Raw genomic sequence first — 24,981 nt, 5'->3', positions numbered from 1 at the left:
TGCTTTAATACAGCTGCAACATGTAGCCTAATGAAGTCAGTATCTTCTAAAAGCAGCCTGTTAATCTTACTGTGAATCCAAAAAATGCAGAAATTGGTGCAGCTATAGTGGAACCGAAATTACAAATTTCACCTTTAAAACAACAAGGGATAAGTGTATCTGTTAAAAACTACATTGATATTAATATCCACTGATTCTTCCATTAGAAATCCACATCATACAAACATCAGCAAAAATAGCACCTCTTTTAATGAAATTTATTGAGAAAATGCACAAGAGGTGAATCTGGACACCAAAGGTCCAACTAATTTATGCAGTATAGGATGGTTAATTATCACATTGTGATAACACATTTCCTCATGAGCAAAGCAATGACAGTGAGCCAAACTTTAGCTATTTATTTTCTGTGTAGGCGTCTTTGTTTAGCAAGGCTTGTGTCTGATTTTTTTCACACAAATAAAGTGCATGTATTGAGAACACCAGTAAAAGGTTTCCATTTTGTTGCTGAAATGGAAAGATGCTGGAAAACAAAGTCAAAATGGGCTCACGTTTCACCTCCCTGAAATATTGTGTCTAATGTACGATAATTCACGATGGACACAGAGTCAATTAGCCATTAATGAAGCCCAGATAAGAGCTTTATCCTACGTTCACGCACCCTCTGTAAATAACAGGCCAACTCTTATGCTCTAAACTCGGTAAAAGCCACATACTATTACATATAGTAATCTGAAGCACTCATTATGACAGAATATTAAATTCCACTCTTATTGCACTTACAAACTCCAGTGCATCCAGAGAAGCTCCGAGAAGCAGAGAAAGGCAAAAGCAATACATCTTTTCAATCAGCGTCCATTTGAAAACACCCGATCACAGCTCAAATTGAATAAAGCTCCACTTTAGACTGCAGTCTTCTGCAGAAGAATAGCCTCGTATCTTCAACAGGATGTGTTTAATGAGGCTTTTCAGATCACACAGGGACCATAACCCTTATCTCTCCACCAGAGACCCCGTTCCACAGGCTGCTGCCAGATTCACGAAAATCTTCTCAAGAAATAAATTAAGAAATTTCTTAAGATAAATTCCACAAAGTTCGTAAGAATGTTCTTAAGTGCAATTCTTGAAAAATTCTTAATAAGTTCTCAAATACATTCTTATTCCTATCTGACTCGTTTTAGAGTTGGTACTGAGTTTTGAAGTCAGCAAAAAGCAGCGTCACACATAGGCTAATCATCATGACCGATCATGTTTACATTAACTGTCAACGATCACTTCAGAAAACTCGTGCACATCCCTAGTCCTACTATGTATTATATGTAGCTGTTGTTGTAATGCTTAAATATAATAATTAATTTGAAATAACCAAATAAATTAATTAAATATTTCTTACTGTTTGGGATTTAAGACCATGGGGCTGTCCTAAATTTAAGAAGTTATTTACGATGATTTTTAAGAAGATTCTTTAAGAAGATTAGGTTTTGTCTTAAGAACAATCTTAAGAAAAAAGATAAGGATATTCTTAATGTTAGGTTAAAAAAAAATGTTAGCCTGAATGCACTGTAAGTTGCTTTGGATAAAAGCGTCTGCTAAATGCATAAATGTAAATGTACTGTAAATGTCTTAAGATGGATTTTTGGGAATACAAAACATTCATAACTTTTTTCTAAAGTTAAAAAATAAGAAGAAAACGGCAGTTAAGAAGAAATTTCTTCTTAAGAATGTTTTGTGAATCCGGCCCCAGATGCATTTTGATCTACTTCTATTTAAGGCAAATAATTTTTTTTTTTTAGACAGCAGACATCTTGACCCTTTAATTACAGGTATTTAAAAGAGGCAAGAATAGGGAACACTGGAGGAACATGTTGAAGCTCTTTGTAATCTTTAATATTTATAAGGCTCAAGAGCCAATTAGTGACGACCTCTGAGCTTGACCACTCACCCGTCTCTGCAAACTGGCTCAAGTCTTTTGATTTTCTGACCTTTTATGCATTCTATTCACAAGACTTATTAGACCAGAAAACCTGTCCAGCAAGAAACACTTGCCCTCTCTATGACTGCCAGGTTTTTTAATAGTTTCAAATGAGCTTCGAAAAACTTAAAAGGTGCACTTAGTCATGTTGTTTAAGGATATGAAGCAAGACACATAAACTCAATTTTTTACTTCATAGAAATGTGCTATTTGCAGTGATGATTAATTTGAAAATGTGAAAGTGTGCAGAGTTACAGAGGTAAAGTAAATATTCAACAGGTTATGTGATCTCAATGCGGGACCACAATGTTCCACCATGTCTCCTTGAGGCAACCCACTCCATGTAAAATAAAACAGCTTTTATTAGGCTTCTAATATGACTGGAGGTACATATTCTCAAAAGTATCCAATTCTTTATCTGTACAGCTTCATGAGAAAATGATAGAATATAGTGGTATGGTTACAAAGCATAGATATTGCAGAATTCTTTCAGAATTATAAAATATGTTACAATTTTTAGTATTGCCATAAGTCAGGCTACGTCCACACGAAGCCAGAGCTTTCCCTATCGGATCTTTTTTTCCCCTCGTCTCAAGAAATATCTGCCTCCACACGAAACCACAAAAACGACACAAAACGATGTATGCCACACCAGTATGTGGCGCTGTAATTCTGCCACAGAGATACACTAAAAATGGAGAAGAAGACTTGGACTATGCGCATAAACCTTGTGCGTGGTATACAAATGAACATGGAACAATACATTTATTAATCTATGTTAAACAATCGGTCAGTGTTAGTTCATGTTTTTGTTGCTGTTATGTGATGTAGTGGTGTGTGACTTCGGGGGGGATACATGGGCTGATGACGTCATTGTTTCAGAAAATATACGGATTTGCTGTCCACACAAAAACGCAAGAGTGGCATTTTCAGATTTATCCACTCTGGGACCCGGTTTCAAAAAATATTGGTTTCACTCCCCCAAAACGTCGGATCTGTGTGGACGAAGCGCCTATATGACACAAAGTTTATGCGTATACAGCTACATGCATCTTTGCAGGGTGATAAAGACCACACTGCACAACTGTCCCGCTTATCATGCAACCACTTGCCTGATTAGTAAATAATTGAACGCAAAACATTAATTTGACATATTTGAATTACCTCAACATGACTCGCAGTACCCGCTTGAGCGCTCCGTTATCAGTTGTAGAAGTTGTGGTTGTATCAATAACAGACCACTAGATGACGCGATTGATGAATCTGAGTTATATTGAGTTAAATAACTCTGACACAAAGGACCATTTTAAATATTCATAAGAGAATCGTAAAAAAAAAAAGTTTGCTCAAAAATATCAAGCAGCACAACTGTTTACAACATTGATAACAATCAGAAATGGTAAATGAGCAGCAAATCATATTAGAACGATTTCTGAAGGATCATGTGACACTGAAGACTGAAGTAATGATGCTAAAAAAATCAGCTTTGATCACAGGAATACAATAGCCTATGTGTTAAAACATTCAAATAGATAATTTAAATGGAAAATATTTTACAATATTACAGTGTTTACTGTATTTTTAATAAATAAATGTAGCCTTGCTGAGCATATAATCAACAATTCCCTGACAACTCCACAATGGCCAAAAAACAATGGCAAAATTAAAAAGACTTTTCATGTCTATGTCCAATCCAATATAAGGTTAAAATATTTTGCCTGTAATTTTTTTTTCTTATATCGCAATATAATATCGATATCGATGGACAGTATAAAATATTGTGATATGAATTTTAGCACATATTGCCTAGGTAGTGTAATATATTTATTATGTCAACTTAGGTCACATATATAGTCCTGGTCTTCTGTTCACAGACAAAGACTACAGGTACATCTCAATACATTAGAATGTCACGGAAAAGTGCATTTATTTCAGTAATTCAACTCAAATTGTGAAACTCGTGAATTAAATAAATTCAATGAACACAGACTGAAGTAATTTAAGTCTTTGGTTCTTTCAATTTTGATGATTTTGGCTCACATTTAACAAAAACCCACCAATCTCAACAAATTAGAATATGGTGACGTGCCGATCAGCTAATCAACTCAAAACACCTGCAAAGATTTCCTGAGCCTTCAAAATGGTCTCTCAGTTTGGTTCACTAGGCTACACAATCATGGGGAAGACTGCTGATCTGACAGTTGTCCAGAAGACAATCACTGACACCCTTCACAAGGAGGGTAAGCCACAAACATTCATTGCCAAAGACGCTGGCTGTTCACAGAGTGCTGTATCCAAGCATGTTAACAGGAAGTTGAGTGGAAGGAAAAAGTGTGGAAGAAAAAGTTGCACAACCAACCGAGAGAACCGCAGCCTTATAATGATTGTCAAGCAAAATCGATTCAAGAATTTTAGTGAACTTCACAAGGAATGGATTTTTCAAGAGCCACCACACACAGACGTGTCAAGGAATTTGGCTACAGTTGTCGTATTCCTCTTGTTAAGCCACTCCTGAACCACAGACAACGTCAGAGGCGTCTTACCTGGGCTAAGGAGAAGAAGAACTGGACTGTTGCCCAGTGGTCCAAAGTCTTCTTTTCAAATGAGAGCAAGTTTTGTATTTCATTTGGAAACCAAGGTCCTTGAGTCTGGAGGAAGGGTGGAGAAGCTCATACCCCAAGTTGCTTGAAGTCCAGTGTTAAGTTTCCACAGTCTGTGATGATTTGGGGTGCAATGTCATCTGCTGGTGTTGGTCCATTGTGTTTTTTCAAAACCAAAGTCACTGCACCCGTTTACCAAGAAATTTTGGAGCACTTCATGCTTCCTTCTGCTGAACAGCTTTTTGAAGATGCTGATTTCATTTTCCAGCAGGATTTGGCACCTGCCAAAACTCACCAAAACTTTGGCACCTAGCAAACTCACCAGACCTGAGCCCCATAGAGAATCTGTGGGGTATTGTCAAGAGGAAAATGAGAAATAAGAGACCAAAAATGCAGATGAGCTGAAGGCCACTGTCAAAGAAACCTGGACTTCCATACCACCTCAGCAGTGCCACAAACTGATCACCTCTATGCCATGCCGAATTGAGGCAGTAATTAAAGCAAAAGGAGCCCCTACCAAGTACTGAGTACATGTACAGTAAATTAACATACTTTCCAGAAGGCCAACAATTTACTAAAAATGTCTTATGAAGTACTCTAATTTGTTGAGATTGGTGGGTTTTTGTTAAATGTGAGCCAAAATCATCACAATTAAAAGAACCAAAGACTTAAACTACTTCAGTCTGTGTGCAATGAATTTATTTAATAAACAAGTTTCACAGTTTGAATTGAATTACTGAAATAAATGAACTTTTCCATGACATTCTAATTTATTGAGATGCACCTGTATATCTGGATGAAAAGCATTAAAATCTGACTAAATATCCTATGACAACTTGTAGTGTTACATATCATCATGGCTAAGAAAAGAACACAATGCTGCAGTGCACACAGGTAGCTACTGTACATGCAGTTATTGTTGTTTTCCATATTCATGGGAAATATGGCTTTTTAAAAATGCTGGGTAGCTGATGTTTCGTATGCGTTTCGTATGCGTTTTGCCAATCAGTGTACAATTATGTCACTGGTAGTTCCTATAGAACTGTTTAAGACCCTGCTCTGAAGTAGGAGCCAATTTAGTTTCCCCGTTCCTAAATATGTTCCTAGTTCCTGTGGTGCGAACGTGTCAAAAAGCAGGTACTTCCGCTAGGAACTAGGAAAAGGTTAATCCAGTGTGAAGGCCCCTTTAATGGGTTATCAACAACTATTTGAGGACAAAATGTTTGAGAAATTACTTAAGAAATACAGTTCCATTGCTAAAGATGTAATTCTTGCAAGAGGTGTCTTTTAATGACTTTTAGAAGCATCATAAATACAATAAAATAAAGTAAAATAAATGTAATAAGAAATATTTAAATGCTATTTTTCTGTGTTTTCTGTTGTTGAAACTGCCCTCTTTCATCAACACAAAGACAGCAATTAAATGACATCAAAGGAAAGTTGAGCTGAGCTATTGCCATCAGCTGTCTACAGTGCAGACTGTGTGAACTGACATGATGAGACTATATGTCATTAAGTCAAGCCTTAAACACAAAGATATCAGATTTTGCCTCAGCTGAGGTGAATGCAGCATGTAAGCACAAATTACTTAAATAAGCAACATACGAATACCAGAAAACCAGACAAGTCTGAGACAGAATTTCCATCTAGCTGTAACCTCACCCACCTGTTTAGGTTTAGAAATCACATCTTTAATATATGAAGAAGGCAGACGGAAGCAACACCTGCCATTGCGCTTAAGCAACCATAGCATCTGCTCTCAAAGCCCTATAAAAACTCACACTATCCTCAACACATTTCCTATAGACAGAGATCGTAGAGAAGTTCCTATAAGTAAAGAATGAAAGAATCACAGAATCAAACCACTACCAGCCTCCTGATGTCTCTTATCAAACTTAGCTTATTTCATCTCACACTGTGACTATGGCAACAGCGTGTGTGGTTTTGTAAAGCGGTCCTGAGCTCTGGTGGGAAAATAAAGATGTGTAGGCCTATTTTCTTGTTAAAGGACACAGCTATGTACGGCCCCATACTGAGCAAGATTACCTGCACAGCTGCAGTCGCAATAGGAGATAGGTGAAACCAAAAAGCCAATAAATGTCTATGGGGTTGTCCTTGTGAATTCTTTCTGAGCACTTTGGCCCAGTCACAGTTTAGCTTAAAGTTATATTTGTAGATTGTATATCTAGCAGCATTTTTCACACTCACAGCGACTAACCTGAGAGCTGGACTGCACAGTGGGAAACTGAGAAGCTGTAGGAAGAAGTACACAAGAGTTGAAGAAATGGAAAGTGCACCATAATGGTACCATAATACAATATTGATGGAAAATGAAATTACAGCCTCTAATGCATCCTTTAGGTTTGTCCAGACTGGGACATACCAAGCACAGAAATAGAAGGCTGAATGGATGATATGGAATTTTCTTTTAGGTTATTTTTATGACAAAGTACAATGGACATCCCCTTGCAACTGAGGTAGGACTCTAAAGCTCGCAGCTTTATGAGCAGACCTCCTGAATCTTAAATTTATAAATAAAACCTTTATTTAAATTGAATTATTACTATATTTAATGACATGGCATTGGAAAGTGGGGTTGAAGTAATGTCCAGACGACTGTATAATAAACTGGGCAAATTCACTGATACACTTTGTCAGCTGTTCTTGTTCACTTAAGACATACCCAATTGCATTTATCAGAATGATTGTTGAGATCGGAACTTTGTCATAATTTGATGTGTATATGTGTCCGTTCAAATGCAAGAAGATACGAAAGTGGATTCATTTCGGTGTTCATGCACAGTCTGAAATGAACCGTGTGTGCTGCTGTGTGCATAAAACCCGATAAAACCCTTTCTTCTTTCTTTTGCTTTCTATTTATAATTTAAGACCACAGTTATTGCCTAAAACTATGTAAAAACCAAAAATCTAATTAACTGATTTACATTATAACATTATAACAATGATATAAACACATTTAATTTATAATTAAATGCAAATGCATTAATAGCCTATTAGATAAAAGTCTTTAAATGAAGATAATGTAAGATATTATTACTTTATTCAGATAGATCCATAAAGAGACAAAAAGTGGCAATAAATTGATTTTCTTCCACATAACTTAATTTTATTTCTATTTTTTTTATTGTTTTTGTTAATTAATGTGTACATAATATGCATTCTTGGATTATGTCTGCTATGTTATTCAACTGATGTACATAAAACTTCTTTTATACTTTCAATTTTACCACATTTTTTTAAATATAATGTATTGTACTAAATAACATTAGGTTGGTGTTATAGGCTCATGACATTGTGGCACTGATCATGAGGCAGGATTAACTGCTGTCATTCATAATTTGAGATGTTACTGAAGTCATCTGCAGCCTGTCAGAACCATTTTCAGTCCAGGCTGTCAGAAACAAGCCTTTTCACACATCGCTGCAAAATTCAACTGGAGTTCAAGCTACGCACAGGGCAATTTGACATCATGTTTTGAAACAGTCACAAGCTAAAGAAATGTACAAACACAATCACTCTGACTCAGTGTAAATGTCTGTTGTGTGAATCAATAAAATATTGGGATTTCATTATGCATTGAATTTCATGGCGGGATACAGTGTGATATAATTTTAGAAATCTCTGCAGAAATCTTGTGCAGAATCAGATGTTGTGTTTGGTTTCCAAAACTGCAGTATATTGAAGTCTGGATGTCTGTGTTTCTTGAAGTACTGTTTATAGAAAGTGATAGATAAGGAGAGAGGGAGAGAGAAAGAGAGAGTATCTACCTCATAGCTTCTACTCTCAATGGCTGTGAAGGGAGATAAAAGTCAGTCCACCCCCAATTTATCTTAGCTGTGAAAATATTCACAAATTGGACGCTGAAGCAGCCAGTTGTCTCTTTAAATCATGTGGTAGCAGGAATAAAAAAATATATATTACTTCACTGGCACACAGTTCTGGTTGGGACTAGTACATACATAGAAAAACACATTTCAAAATCTGTTACCATGGTGACTGGGAAATGACAAAAGAGTGTATTTCTAATGGATACAGTGCATCTCGTCACATTCAGATGGTGTTCAGAGTCAAACAGACAGTAGTTAACACACTCACATACTTTCACATTCATTTTTCTAATCAAACCATCATCACCCTCATCATCTTCACTTCTAAGTAGCATGCCATTTTACTGAGACAGTTAGATAAGCTTGTAAGTTGTACATTAGAGTGCATGACATTTAATACATGTGCAAGTGCAAGTACTAAATTTCCTACTACAACTTTAATGAGCTATTTGCATCTAAAGAGATTAAGTCATCAATACAGAAAGACTCTGATACTGACACATGCGTACTAACATCTAACATTTAAATGGCAGAATAACTTTGACATGTCTACAAAATAAAGACGCCTTGTGCATTTAAGTAAATAACGTACCTTAATATATTGCCATGGATTACGTAACTATTGTTTATAAATGACAACCAACCCTCAAAATACATAGCCTATGCAACCATTACGCAAACCTCAAAATAATACACTCTTAGAAGAGTATTATCTAATCAAAAAGGGAATGTTTTGTTATAACTACATGAATTCCTTTCGTCCACGCCCGGGATCAAATAGTTTCCTAAACGCAGCAGATTATTAAAGTGATTTTACACTGTATCGACTTGGTAATTACATTACTTGCAATCATGCATGGACATGTTTCCGGATTGCACGGCATGCAGGGCTAATAAAATAAATTGTAGAAAGCACAAGAAAAACAATGACATAGTTATCAACGACAGTTCGCCAAATCGAGGAAGTTTTAGACTTACCTTTTAAACTGAAGTTACTGGTGGTACACCAAACTGACCACCACTTCCGGAGGAGAAGAAAACTGCGAAATTCACAACTACGAAATGTAACTGTGCGGCATCTTGTCAACAGCACGTCGTATCAAGCAATAATAATAATAACAAACAAAAAGATTTATGAGACCGTCTGCGCTTGTGAAGTTTACGTTAGGTAGCCTAACGTTATTCACGTGACAGACTCTAAGCAATAAAACTAGCTACAGTTAAATATTGTAACAAACAGCTATTATTCGACATGTAGATATAAAATTATTAAATGAAGTGATCAGCGCGGAGTCGATAACGAGTCCTGAAGATGCTCTGCCCTCGCGCTCACTGTGCAAATAAACGGTGCTGTTGGGCGCGTGGGTTCTTCGAGAGGTTCACAGACGCAACTGAAAGTGGCCTTAGCCAATCAGCGGGGGAATTACCACGTACGTCACTTGTAGAGGCGGGGCTACACCCGCTTTGAGAGCACCCTTTCCGTGACGTAGCCGCATTCTAGAGCTCATACCTCTAAATGAAATTCACTAAATGTTTAAAGGACCCAAATTTGCTGCTGTTTGGTTACTTTAATGAATATAAATGGTTCTTTTTTAACAAAATGCCAACATTTCCTAATGTATTAATTCATCTTTATTTAACCGCTTTCACTGGTCAGCAGCTTGGCATCTTAAACAGGCTATTCGGTGCTGGTGGTGTATGTTGGTCATTGTGAAGGTCAATCCAAAGTCACTTTGAATAAAAACTGCTTTTTACATATGGCATTATTCTGGGGATTTTCTTCGACATTTGGAGACTTTCAACACATTTTTAGATATAGGCTAGACCTTAAATGGGCAAAAGAGCCTCTATCGCAGTGATTTCCTACCACTCCACTGGTACCCTGGATGCTTAAAAGGATAGTTCACCCAAAAATAAGTTTCTGTCGTTAATTACTCACCCTCATTTCATTCCAAACCGGTAAGACCTTCATTCATCTTCGGAACACAAATTTAGGTCTTAGGGTCTTCTGGGTTTGGAACAACATGAGGGTGATTAGCCTAATTAATGACAAAATTGTCATTTTTGGGTGAACTATCCTTCAGTTCCAGTAGATACTTGGAAAGATTGAAATTTAACAAAATATAATTAAATGAAATGGTAATGTAAAATATTAGATTAAAATATTGATCTGTAATAATATTAAAATAATTAAAATTCTAAAATGATATATTAATATCAAAAATATTTTTATAATAAGTCGTATTATGGTAAACATATAATAGGGTAATAATAGTCAATAAATGAAAATTTACAATAAATCTTTCAGAAACTCAACACAAAAGGTTCTCCAAATATTTGCTTTCAGAACTGTCAAAACCTGTTAGAAGACAAACATTCTCAGGTGTCTCATGGGTGAGACAAAACTTAATGAGTCTGTTTTTGAATAAGAATCCTTGTAATTTAGTAATATTTATGAAAGTGCTGAAGGTTTGGGGTCGACGGATGGGCACTTACATATTCAATGCTCTTGTTGTGGGGCATCACAAGACATAAATGTTGGGAAACTCTGCGATTACACATTAACACATAAAATGTAATATGTTACATTTAAATTTATGATGTTACTGTAATGGTTTAGTAAGCTCAACTGGACAGAAGTTGACATGGCAAACAGGTTGTTTAGAATTGCATATTCTCTTTGTTATATATGCCAACTTCTACTTATGTCATGACAACAGCAATAAGTCACCAAGAAGAAGTGGCCAAACCTTCAGAGACTAAACGATCATACAATTAACCTAAATAACTGTAGAGCATTCAATGGTATTCAAGAGCATCCAGGCCTTTAGTTTGATGTCAAAACTATTCAGCAGCCTTTAATAAAAGCCTAATAATACATGAGTAGTGCACTGTGTCTTCCATCAGTTTAGTGTTGGCTGTGATGGATGATAAAGTAAAGACAGCGGAGGAATGTTGAGGGTATTGTTAGTCAGAGTCGGACATGCTGTGTATTATAAGAGGGTGTTCACCAAGCCATGCATATTTTTAGCACATTCCTGGGGTATTACACACACCCTCATCATTGAGAGTACTTATGTGTGTTAGAGGACAGAGTATTCATTCATGTGAAGTGGGTTTGTGCGTGACTGAAAAAAAAAATGTGTGGGCTTCCACCAGATGCAAACAATAATCGCACAGCAATTGTCTTACAGTTTGCATCCTCCATCACCCAAAAACCACACAGTTTGATGACGCTCTTATAATGGAGAAATGTAGTTTGTGGAGTGTTCATCTAAGCAACATTAAACTTTGTTTTTGAAAATATTTATATTTAGCATATTAAATGACACTACTTTTTGTAATTAATTGTAGTTATTAATTATCAATACAAATGCTCCCACAAGGGGCCTCTGCAAACTGCATAATAAAATCATATTTTCGGGGTTAATTAATTACAACAGAGGAAATATCAGCTTATCAGAAAGGAGGGCTGAGAGTTAAAGAGGTTAAAACACACAGCTGTTCTGGGCTTTGATTCAGTTGACAGAAGACTTAAAAAAAAAAATACAATGCTTCCATCTAGTGGTCAGTTTCCTAAAAACAGAAGTCATGTCATTCAGTTAAAGCAAAAGCATTGCTTCACTGTCACCTTGGAAACGACTGACTGTTTCACCCTAGAAGTTAAAACAAATTATTAGATGAGCTCTTTTTTTGCTTCCTTTTTATGACGTTTGCAATTTTGCAACACTTTTTACCAAAATGTGGGACGTCTAAATCCAGTTATTTTTTTATTTTATTTTTTATTTTTTATTTTATAAACATTAAACGACCCATTAATTTATATAAAAACATGGGAGAATTAATAGGGTAAAATGAATTTTAGCAATATCATGTTACACCTAAAACATAGGGGATTTGTGAAATGCGCCAAATTAATTAGCCTACTGTCACACACTTGCAATCAAAATTATTCAACCCCCTTGACCTGCAAGACATTTTGTTGCAGAGAACAAAATTTTATGAAAAACAATTCAACACAGGCATCAGTAAACTATCGTAGAAGGTTTATTAATACAACACATTTGAGTGATTTTGAGGACATAAAGATTATTTTAAAAAATCTAATTGCCTCATAAACATTTATGTACAAAATTATTTCAACCCCAAAAAGTTACATTTGATAGAGAATCTTTTACTCCTTTTAACCCCCAATAAACATTGCCTCTAAGTGCTCACAAGCTTCTGTCCCCTCTGCTAAAATCTTGGCCAATTCGTTGTTTGAAAAAGCTTCCAGATCACTGATAATCTTTGGTTTTAATGTTGCCACTTCTTTCTTCAAATCCCACCAAATATTTTAATGATATTTAAATATGAAGACCGAACAGAACACTGAAAAACGTTGTACAAAGAACCAGTGAACATCTACACCTGTGTGATAGGCCTCAAAGATCAAAGATACATTGTTTCTAGCGTAACCAAAGACCTTGATTATGTGATTGATCAGGTGTGTTTAATTAGGGTCGGAGCTAAACTATGCAGCACAGTGGGCCTATAGTTTGACATCCCGTGTTATAAGCATTGGCCTTTTTTTTTTTTTTTTTCACCAGGCACACCACTGATACTTGGATCCAAAAAGTTCCAGTCGGGTCACATCACTCCATGAAACATTCTCAACAGATCCAAATTTATTTTATCATATTTAAGTTTATGTTCTTCTTGGTCAAAATTATAATCTGCATTGAAATGTTATTTCCTCCTTTCATTAGGTTATCTTGTAAGTCTTATTTGGCAGTAAATTGAGGGTTTTTTCACCGTTGCTCTGATCTAATATTTTATTTCCCTTGCTTCTTTATAAATCCATTAAGGTTCTATATTGCACTTTCAAAGCATGGTTCTTTACTATTCTATTCTATATTCTATTCTATATAGTTCTATATGGATCTAAAGGTACATTTAGCACCAGAAAGTATTCTCCTATTGTTAGGATGTCTGGTACTGTTCAGAACAGTTTTTTAAGTGTAGTCATTTTGTATGACATGGTATTTAGCAACACAACAGTTTGAAGAAGAGGAATGCAATTATGAATTATTGACAATATGCACAGAGCCATTTTTATTTTTCAGCTTTTATGAAAAATTACACAAAAAATAGTGACATGAAAAATATTCTGGATAGACTGCCCTGAGAAGGTCACTTAAATATTGCAGTCTCTATCTATAAACCTCCAACAATGGCTGAAACGCACGTCATTCTTCACCTTTCTGTATGCAGAGGTGTCGCAGACTCTAGAATGAAAGGATTTGTGTACCCAAATGCTCAAGGACAACCAGTGGGCCGACACACATAGTGCTGTGAGACATGCTTTTCACTTGTTTGAAAGAGGTTCAGAAGAAGAAATGAAAAGAATACTGTTCTCAGTGTCGTGATTTAGTGCAAGGAGTTTATACAACTTCCCAACAAAAACCACAGCATGTCAATGAACGAGACATGACAAACTTCAAGACATCCATAAAAACAGGGCTCATACATCCCAAAGCCCACCACTTGTGTGAATAGCTCTCCACCGCTAAACATAGGCCTATACTGTAGGCCTAAATACAGGTGCTGGTCATATAATTAGAATATCATCAAAAAGTTGATTTATTTCACTAATTCCGTTCAAAAAGTGAAACTTGTATATTATATTCATTCATTACACACAGACTGATATATTTCAATTGTTTATTTCTTTTAATTTTGATGATTATAACTGACAACTAAGGAAAATCCCAAATTCAGTATCTCAGAAAATTTGAATATAACTTAATACCAATACAAAGAAAGGATTTTTAGAAATCTTGGCCAACTAAAAAGTATAAAAATGAAAAGTATGAGCATGTACTGCACTCAATACTTAGTTGGGGCTCCTTTTGCCTGAATTACTGCAGCAATGCGGCGTGGCATGGAGTCGATCAGTCTGTGGCACTGCTAAGGTGTTATGAGAGCCCAGGTTGCTCTGATAGTGGCCTTCAGCTCTTCTGCATTGTTGGGTCTGGCATATTGCATCTTCCTCTTCCCAATACCCCATAGATTTTCTATGGGGTTAAGATCAGGCGAGTTTGCTGGCCAATTAAGAACAGGGATAAGGTACCTCAGAAAACACAGTGGACCAACACCAGCGGATGACATGGCACCGGAAACCATCACTGACTGTGGAAACTTTACACTGGACCTCAAGAAATGTGGATTGTGTGCCTCTCCTCTCTTCCTCCCAACTCTGGGACCCTGATATCCAAAGGAAATGCAAAATTTACTTTCATCAGAGCAGCAGTCCAGTCCTTTTTGAAGCGAGACGCTTCTGACGCTGTCTGTTGTTCAAGAGTGGCTTGACACAAGGAATCTGACAGCTGAAACCCATGTCTTGCATATGTCTGTGTGTAGTGGTTCTTGAAGCACTGACTCCAGCTGCAGTCCACTCTTTGTGAATCTCCCCCACATTTTTGAATGGGGTTTATTTCACAGTCCTCTCCAGGTTGCGGTTATCCCTATTGCTTGTACACTTTTTTCTATCACATCTTTTCCTTCCCTTCACCTCTCTATTAATGTGCTTGGACACAGAGCTCTGTGAACAGCCAGCCTCTTTTGCAATGAACTTTTGTGTCTTGCCCTCCTTGTGCAAGGTGTCATTGGTCGTCTTTTGGACAACTGTCAATTCAGCAGTCTTCCCCATGGTTGTGTAGCCTACAGAACTAGACTGAGAGACCATTTAAAGGCTTTGCAGGTGTTTTGAGTTAATTAATTGATTAGAGTGTGGCACCAGGTGTCTTCAGTATTGAACCTTTTCACAATATTCTAATTTTCTGAGATACTGAATTTGGGATTTTCCTTAGTTGTCAGCTATAAACATCAAAATTAAAATAAATAAACATTTGAAATATATCAGTCTGTGTGTAATGAATAAATATAATATACAAGTTTCACTTTTTGAATGGAATTAGTGAAATAAATCAACTTATTGATGATATTCTAATTATATGACCAGCACCTGTATTACTCACTCATTAAGGTGGGCCACATGCCTTCTCAGTTTACAAAATAAAACTGGCAGAATTTGCATCTGTACATTATATGAAGTTTGTAATCTATTCTCTGCATTTAATTTTTCTACATTTTATTCACACATCTGGTCAGATGGGATGCTTTTCCCATTTCCGACAGTAGATGGTGATGATTTTAGGTCTAAAGTTTATAAGTGTCCAATCAACCGTTTTACTTTAATTTCAGCAATTTTTGAGATTTCTTCTGTATCGCGTCTTACAGTTCAGCATTTGTGTGAAAAACATGTGCGAAACTTCGACTTATGTTGGACTAAGATAATGAAATTAAGATACTAAAAATTTGTCATCATAGGCTGTTGAAATACATTGATAATGACAGCTTTAAATACATTTTTTGTGACAGCTGCAATTGTTTTTGAATCATACAACAGTAAAGTTCTTGAATAAATTTGTTGTGGTAATTCTATAGTTGCTGTGGTAATATAACAACTATAGTAATATAAACAAATTACTTTACTTTACTTTCATCACAACTTCTCTATACAGCTGGGTTCATCAACCATAACTCCTTCCAGGACAGCCAGGAACCAGGAGTTGTGATCGATGATCAGTTAAGCTTCACAGATCATATTGCTACAACGGCCCAGTCCTGCAGACTTGCCTTGTACAACATTAGGAAGATTAGATCCTTCCTATCGGAGCAAGCTGCACAACTCCTTGTCCAACCTCTTGTTCTCTCCAGACTGGACTACTGTAATGCTCTCTTGGTGGGCCTTGCTGCATGTACTATCAAGCCTCTACAACTGATCCAGAATGCAGCAGCGAGATTGGTCTTCAACAAGCTGAAAAAAGCTCATGTTACACCTCTCTTCATCAGTTTACACTGGCTACCAGTAGCTGCTCGCATCAAATTCAAGGGACTTACGTTTGCGTACAAGACAAAAACTGGCGCTGCACCAATATACTTAAACTCACTAGATCAAACTTATGCGCCCTCCAGAAGCTTGCGTTCTGCAAGTGGAAGACGCCTTGTGGTGCCATCCCAAAGAAGCACAAAATCTGAATGACCTCATTATCTCAATTCAAACAGCTGAGTCTTTGGCCATTTTCAATAAACGTCTAAAAACACATCTTTTTTGCCAGCACCTGACCAACTAATACTAGCGCTTAGCTATACCTATTCTATTCTATACTGTTGCTCTCTCGTTCGTCTGATTGCTTCTATTGTTCTCTTCATTTGTAAGATGCTTTGGATAAAAACGTGTGCTAAATGATTAAATGTAAATGTAAATGTACTCATGTACTGTGGCACCAGCTTGTTCATATGCATTTATGTGTTTTAATACTGCAACAAATAACTGCATGTTAGATTTGACCTTAAAATTATTAAAGGTGTACGTGTACCGATTGACATGGATGTCTAAGGCTAAGTTTACACAACAGGACTTTAAACGTCGGCAAATCACTTTGCTGTTCAGACTACATGACTTGATTGACTGTCTCAGAGTCATTGTGGTGTTCACACTACGCGACACTATGTAAATGATCCACAACAGGGGGTGACACACTACACGAGCTGACAACAACTCTGTCACCCAACAACTCTACACAATCCTCAAACCACATTTTGTTACGAAAACACACACAAGAAGTTGAACAGGAATGACACGAATCAAGAAGTGAAACAGGAGTTGTTTATTTGAAAATGGACATCGGGAAGAAATTAATGCTGCAAGCTGTTCTGAAAAAATTAGCTCCATTTCTTGTCTCCAAACATTTCTTAAGTGATGTTTTATTAACAAACTACAGAAGGAGCACACGCAGATAATTAACAAGTCCAATCCATCATCAGTAATTACACCATTTATCCAACCAGCACAAGAGAGAACCCATATAATAAATAATCAAAGCAGTCTTACCTTCATTATCTCTAGTCTTTCAGCATTGGCACATCCAATCGCAGCAACATGTCAGAGATTGAATTATTCCCGGACGATAACTCCTTTGACACCAGCGCTCCGCAGGACACCACAATCAAGCCCGCGGCTGCAACATGAGGCCACCATCCTTCCTGCGCTGCCATTGCTCATACCTCCAGATGCCGAGGCACGCCATCGCCTTCGCCTTCCAGGCATCAGCCACCTTCTCCAGCGTCCTCCTATGCTTCAGCCCTCTCCTCCACCCCAGCCGCGGAGAAATGGACTGTGACAGGATTACGTAAGGTGCTCATCAGCTCTGGCATCTACATACCACGTCGGTCGACCAAGGCGGATCTCCTCGCCCTTTATACTTCTTTCCAACCAAGGGCACCTTCAAACTCCACTCTTCCATCCAAGGCCATGGATAAAGTGAGCCAGGGACACTATGTTCCTTACTCACGGCTCTGAGCAAACCACTATTCCCTCAAGGACGGGCCTCGAGTCGTCAGGCCGCAGCAGAAGACCTTCGGCAAGCCTGGGCAACACCCCAGATGCTACAGCAACCAGCCCCAGACCCCCTCCTCGATCCACCAAGCATCAACTTGAAACTCATCCCGGCAAAGTACCGGCCTCCATCTCCACAAGCCGCCGAGTCAGCATGAGCATGACTCTGCTAGCGGCGCATATCTATCAATAGCCCTTTTCTTACCCCACTCCAGGCCCTGACGCCCGCTATTCTCCCTCTTTTTCCCTCTTTTTGTTCCGTTCCCGGAGGTGCCCCAAGCGTGAGCATGCCTCTGCTAATGGCGCAGGCCCTGATGCCTGCCATTCCCCCTCTTTTCCCCCCTTTCTTCTGCTCCTAGAGCCGTCCCAAGTGCGAGCATGCCTCCGCTAATGGCAAAGGCCCCGACGCCCCCCATTCCCCCTTTCTTTCCCCCTCTTACTTCCGCTCCCAGAGCCGTCCCAAGCATGAGCATACCTCCGCTTATGGGGCAGGCCCCGATGCCCACCATTCCCCCTCTCTTTCCCCCTCTTTCTTCCTCTCCTGGAGCCACCCCAAGCATGAGCATGCCTCCACTAATGGTGCAGGCCCCAATGCCTGCCATTCCTCATCTCATTCCCCCTCTTTCTTTCACTCCCAGAGCCGTCCCAAGCATGAGCAGGCCTCCGCAAGCGGTTTTGGCGGCTACCTTTCCACCTCCTCTTGCTTGCTCTTCCTTCTCACTTTCTTCTGCAACTCCCCTACCCATCCCTCCGAATGCTCTCATCTTGGAACCACCCCCCATGGCCAGCAACATCAGGATTCAGATCTTGTCAAGTACAAATGTAGATCTTTTTTCCCTTTTGTCACCAATTTCACCTCCGTTTGCAGATCACCATAGGCAAATTTTCTGTCACCCTAAAAAACTAAGCTCACAACCTATCTTGTAACTTATCATTTCCCAAATTCACAATCGCCTTCTCCCAATACACAGAAGTCATTTGCACTGTTTTCCCTCACAGGAGATGCAAGCTTTGTGACTATCTCGCAATAGTTGCCAAACTTGCGTTATCATAGGGAGGCTCTCATTTTTACACTTCTAACAAATTATTTGCAGCTTAATGCACCATCTGAGTGGCCCAATGGAACCAATGTCCTTACTGGAGGTCTTTGGACTCTGAAATTCATAATAGAGTTTAATGTGTTTGAAAAGTTTTTAGGCTTGTCGTAACAGCTCATGCGCGGTCTGCCGATCCATTGCTTGTGCCTCTTAGACATCTCAACCAGCACTTTTCCCCCCACTTCCACCTACTGCCGCCACTAAGCTTCCTCCAACAGCCAGTTCTGCGCCAGCTTCAATATCGGCAGATGCTCAAGCCAGCGCTGCCGTTTCATACATGTTTGCAATTTTTGTGGCAGCGCTCATGCCCGCTTGATATGCCCAGTGCAAAAAGCTGCAAATAATAATGCTAAAAAAATACTTATCGACTCCTGTAAATGTTTCTCGTTTGTCTTCAGAATTTCTTCATCACTCTGACTCCCATTTCACATATTATCTACTATCAGGTCTCTCACATGGGTTTCACCCCGCTATGGGAAATCTTCCCTCCGAAAGCCTCATCTGCCCCAATCTCCAGTCCACTCTTGCCGAACCCGAAACAGTCAATCTCCTTATTAAAAAAGAAACAGATGCAAACTTCACGATTGGCCCCTTTTCATCCCTCCCTTTAATGTTTTCTGTGTAAGCCCCATCGGTGTAGCTACCAGGAAATTCTCAGGTAAAAGAACGCCTCATTATCGATCTCTCATCCCCGCATAATTCCCTGTTCCCAAGCGTTAATAGCCTCATTCTGCTCGAAGAATTTTCTCTCCACTACCATGACATTGACCAAGCCATTACCCTAATCAAAGACAGGAGTCCCGGCACTTGGCTGGCCAAAGTCGACATCACCTCTGCCTTTAAAGTGATGCCCATTCACCCAGATTTTTGGCATTTATTCGGCATCTGCTGGCATAATAAATTTTACTTTTCCATCTGCCTCACTTTCAGCTGCAGAAGCATCCCTAAAGTTTAGAGCGCCCACACACTAGAGGATCAAATATCACTAACTGACTTGCATGCTTACCAAGGCTGTTGGTTCGCATTTACGTGGTGCCCCCAGCTGTTAGAATTACCACAGTCGCTGATGTCCTCAGTGCTATTCGAGCTATGTCCTGTAGTCGTTGTAGCCCTTTTGTGGGGTAAGGAGTGGTCCGCCACCAGCATCATTATCCACTGTGACAACGAGACTACCATGCAGTGCATCAATAGAGGCCGTTCCCATTCACCCGCCCTAATGCCTTTTTTAAGACACTTAATTAGGATCTCGGCTTGCGACCAATTCATTGTAACCGCAAAACACATTCCTGGGTCCAAAAACCAAATAGCTGACTCACGCTATTGCTTTGCCTTCCAGAAATTCTTAATGTTGGCACCAGAGGTGGATTCGCTCCCGACCCCAGTACCTCCCTATTCAGAACTGATATTCCCACAAACCATCCACTGAGACCTCTCCTCGAAGATTCCCTCAACTCTATTCTTCAAGCCGTCTCCCCCAGGACCCTCCAATCTTACCTAACAGCATGGAAATGTAAAACATTTCACTCTGCTTACAACCTGCTGTTCCCCGGCTTTTCCTTGCTCACCATCACCTCATTTATCTCTCAGCCCAACATCAACAAAAACCTACAAATCAGCTCCATTAAAGTTTATCTAAGCGGAATCCAATTTTTCCACAAACTCTACGGTTCACCCTCACCCCAGATAGCCAATTCACAGACCTCCCTACTTATCAAAGGTATCCAAAGAAACCATCCCACCGGCCCAGACACCAGGCAATCCATAACCTTAAAAATATTGACTAAATGTATTTCCACCCTCTACAGAGGTTACCATTCCATTCACACCACCAGCACGCTTGACGCCATGTTCAACCTGGCTTTCGCCGGTTTTCTTAGATGCTCTGAGCTCGCTATCACATCTAGCTTCAACTCAAACATCCACCCCACTATCTCCGATCAAGCGGTGCTGGACGACGAAACCATCTCTTACTTCATTAAGCAAAGTAAAACTGACCAGTCTAAGAAAGGCCATTTCATTTTCAACCTCCAATCACCCATACTACCATACCAAGCCCTCCTAGCCTTCATCCAGCTCAGAAAATCACAGTCCAAACTCTCATCCGGCCCCCTTTTTACAGATGACTCCAACCGCCCTGTCACTCATTTCTGGTTTCAAAAGCACCTTAAGTCCGTTCTGCTCCTATCCGGTACCCCAACTGATAACTTTTCCAGCCATTCATTCCTAATTGGCATGGCAACCACAGCAGCCCAAAAAGGCCTCGCCCAGCAGCAGATACAAGCACTCAGTCGCTGGTCATCAGAAGCTTTCAAGAGCATACACTCAAACTTCAGACCCACCATAGCTAACCCCTTTAATCACCTAATCAACCTATAACAGCCCATCCCCACTCCAGCCATCCCAGCAGCAGTGTCTGCTCCTGCAGGAACCATTATATGTATTTCCCCACTCCCGTGGCAGTGACCGCTCCCGCAGGAGCCTTTTCTGTGTTTCCCTCACTGACACAGCAGTGTCTGCTGCCGCAGGAGCCTTACCTATCTCTCTCACTTTCACAGCAGTGTCCGCTATTATAGCCATTATATGTATTTCACACGTTGTCTGTATTTCCCCACTGATGCAGCAGTGACTGCTCCCGCAGGAGCCTTGTCAGTATTTTATACTGCCGCAGCAGTGCTCGCTTCCACAGAAGCCCCTTTCACTTTTCAGATGCCGTAGCAGTACCCACTCCCACAGGAGATTTCTTTTCAGATGCCACAGCAGTGCCCGCTTCTGTAGAAGCTACATTCTCTTTTCAGATGCCGCAGTAGTGTTCGCTCCCACAGGAGCCTTAGTCTGTATTAAAGGGGTCATTTGATGCGATTTAAATTTTTCCTTTCTCTTTGGAGTGTTACAAGCTCTTGGTGCATAAAGAAGATCTGTAAAGTTGCAAAGACTAAAGTCTCAAATCCAAAGAGATATTCTTTATAAAAGTTGAGTCAACCATGCCCTCCTTATATGGCTTACGCTAACAAGCCCCCACATTTCTATGTCACAATGTGGGAAAATTTGCATAACGCTGCCCAAATGTTCATGCAAAGAAAGAAGGTGTAACTTTTATTCTCACTGTTGTGGAGATGCTGTGTGTTTCGTTGTGAAAGTGAAACTACTTAGTTTGGCCTTCCAAAAGAGGACACAACTAGAAATCAGTGGTTAAGTTGTATTTACAACACTGTTCCAGAACAGTTCAGCCCAAATATACAGATGTTTTCAACGCATTTTATGGAGGATGAGGACTGTTTCCTGAACCAGTAGCCTACAATGCGTCTGTGGCACAAAGGCTGTTACTATAAAGTGGGGCAGTTTCAACTTTGCAAGGACAGTCTGGTGCTTCTGACTCACAGCCTGTAAATACGTTTACATATTTAAAGAATTTGCCACTTATGATTCAAATGTGAGTTTTGAGCAGTGTAGAGTAGCTCTTGTTATTTGTTGTTCCTCTGATCACAAATGCAGACATGGTTTTATGTTCATGGAGTGCAATACACAACACAACGCGTAAAAAGATAGCATAAGTCATTATAATCAGTAATTATGTCCCCACTGGATGCAACAAATGCCTCGTTTGTAATGGGTTTTATTGCTTTTGTCTCGTCGAGCCGGGACACATGGTCACAGTATAGTAAGGGGCGTAACTTTTCTGTCACACGCTTGAGGTATTTGGCCAATCACAATGCACTGGACAGCTGGCCAATCAGAGCACACCTCGCTTTTCAGCACAATGAGCTTTGTAAAAATCGCCGCATTTCAGAAAGCCAGGGCATAGAGGAGCAACAATAACTTACATTATATCGAAAATAATGTGTTTTTTTAACCTTGAACCGCATAAACACATTGCATTACACCAAATACACAACATAATGTTCTTTTAAGCAACATCATATGACCCCTTTAAGTAACCTCCTAGGTATAGTTCGGGAAATGCAGCCCAGGATGTTAGCCGCCAATGAATGTAGCTGTACATCCATGTGTTATAATTATTATATATGCATTAATTTTATAACACATAATTATTATACAAATTCCTTGTATGCGCAAGCATACTTGGCAATAAATCTCTTTCTGATTCTGATTCTGTCATGAGCTGGTTTAAGCTGGTCATGTGCTGGTCCTGAGCAGGAGCTAGTTGCTTAGGACCAGCTTAGGACCAGCACGTGACCAGCTAAGAACCAGCTTAGGACCAGCTTAAACCAGCTCATGACCTGCTAAGGACCAGCTTAAACCAGCTCATGACCAGCTAAGGACCAGCTTAAACCAGCTCAAACCAGCAGTCATGCTTCAAAACATACTTTACTAACATATGCTATTTTTTTCAACAGGGTAGATAAACATTAAGCAGATAGATGAATACAACAGTAAACTTTTTATAGTGTATGAAGAAGAAAACTACGTACATGGTTCACCAAGAGTATAAATAAGACATCTTTCAATGGTTATAAAGTGACAAGAAAGAAATGCCTGATAGATTTGCCCAGAGGAGGTCACTCTCTGAAATTTTCTAAAAACATTTCACACTCCCTTTATAAACCTTCAACAATGGCTAAAAAACAGATTGCAGTCATTCTTCAGCATTCTGTATGCAGAGGTGGCACAGATGCTAGGAGAATGAAAGAATGTGTGTTTGCAAATGCTCAAGGACACATTGCTGCTGAGAGACATGCTTTTCACTTGTTTGAAAGATGTTCAGAAGCAGAAATAAAAAGAAAGCCATTCTCAGTGAAGCTAAGGTCATTCAGGCACCTTTTAAATAGAAAATGAAAGGAAAGACTCAGAAATCTGTGAGCTATCTGCACCAACAGAGCTACAGATAAATGTTTTTATTCATAAATATACTGACGTTTATATTTAGGGGACAAAGGCGCACCTATATTTTAGAGGGGGCACCACTGGCAGTTCTTTGCTCAGTCTTTCAAAGAGATGTATTTGTTTTGTTTGTGAATGGAGTTGTCTGGATACCAAAATGCACAAAAAGCATTTTTATTTAATTTTGTTATTCAGCATTTATTTTGTTTATATTTTTGTTCTTTGATGATGCCGCCACACGAGAACAGGAGCAGAAGCACTGGAGGGCTGTACTGGGGATCGGTATGATGGAAATATTGCGGGATACCGGGAGATATGGGAGCTGTAGGGATGCTCTCTTGGAATATCGACTTTAATCATCTTCTTACTGTAAGAACACACACAGATACAGTTACAGATTGTAAGTCTCAGGATTTTTACAGTAAAAAAAAATATATTTTTCTCTGTCCTTGACCCAACCCTGCCTGACTGAAAAATCAGTTATCCAACAGTATGAAAGGCAGAGGATGAGAAGAGAAGAAATGTACTGTACGTATCCACACTAAATATCCACACACACACACACACACAAAAAAAATAATACATGTAGCATGCAAGGGTTTAGCCAACAAAAGAGGGACATATTTTAAATTTTACCTCATGTCAATGTCTGTTGGTTTGGGGACCCTTGAAACAAAATAATAATAATACTAATAATAATGATAATAACAAAATAGTAGCTAAAGAAAGAAAAAAAAGAAACATTAACCAAATGTTTAATTCGAGTGTGAAATCAACCTTGTAAAATGTTTAACTTACAGTTGGTCATTCAGTCGGATATTACTCCTCTTGGTTTGGGTGAGGTCATAATATTGCTGAACGATTACAGACCTGAAGGTAGGAACATTAAAATCTTACATTTTTTTAAGGCATTTAGCTGACATGATCAGCTTTTTTCACAGCTGATTGTTTAATAAAACAAATTAAATGTTAATAATGTAAAAACTAACTTACAGTACAAATATATGAATAAAGATAAATAAAACATGAAATGTATTAAAATTAATTAACATTTTAAATATTTATAATTGTCATTTTTAAAAAGAATATAATTATGATGTAATTATATACATATATATTTCTGTCATGACAACTCTCAAAGGGATTGGCATGGTAATGTACATGGCAATGTTAATGTATTTGGTCT

General features: G+C 38.8%; 2 protein-coding genes and 1 long non-coding RNA gene across 4 annotated transcripts in view; 1 reads left to right on the top strand and 2 right to left on the bottom strand.

Annotated features, from left to right (window-relative positions):
• The window catches only part of osbpl3b (oxysterol binding protein-like 3b), a 66,805-nt gene extending 57,022 nt beyond the window's left edge, over positions 1 to 9,783 (bottom strand). For both annotated transcript variants that reach the window (XM_042740842.1, XM_042740843.1), the window contains exon 1: positions 9,396 to 9,783. The gene's annotated coding sequence lies outside the window, so the exon portion shown is untranslated. The remainder of the gene's footprint in view (positions 1 to 9,395) is intronic.
• An 8,454-nt stretch (positions 9,784 to 18,237) lies between these two features.
• Positions 18,238 to 21,332, top strand: LOC109080738. The gene is made up of 2 exons (XM_042740273.1): positions 18,238 to 18,673; positions 20,293 to 21,332. Exons 1-2 carry the CDS (start codon positions 18,238 to 18,240, stop codon positions 21,330 to 21,332), a joined length of 1,476 nt encoding a protein of 491 aa, XP_042596207.1.
• A 2,617-nt stretch (positions 21,333 to 23,949) lies between these two features.
• Positions 23,950 to 24,646, bottom strand: LOC122140076. Its single transcript, XR_006156799.1, has 3 exons — positions 24,594 to 24,646; positions 24,432 to 24,461; positions 23,950 to 24,162 (listed from the first exon to the last, which is right to left on the bottom strand). It is a non-coding gene; the product is annotated as an uncharacterized LOC122140076 (long non-coding RNA).
• Between the last annotated feature and the right edge of the window lie 335 nt (positions 24,647 to 24,981).

The sequence above is a fragment of the Cyprinus carpio genome, chromosome B16 (genome assembly GCF_018340385.1).
Source record: "Cyprinus carpio isolate SPL01 chromosome B16, ASM1834038v1, whole genome shotgun sequence".
NCBI classification, from domain to species: Eukaryota; Metazoa; Chordata; class Actinopteri; order Cypriniformes; family Cyprinidae; genus Cyprinus; species Cyprinus carpio.
Note: the sequence above shows the minus strand (reverse complement) of the source record. Positions and strands in the feature narration are given on the sequence as shown.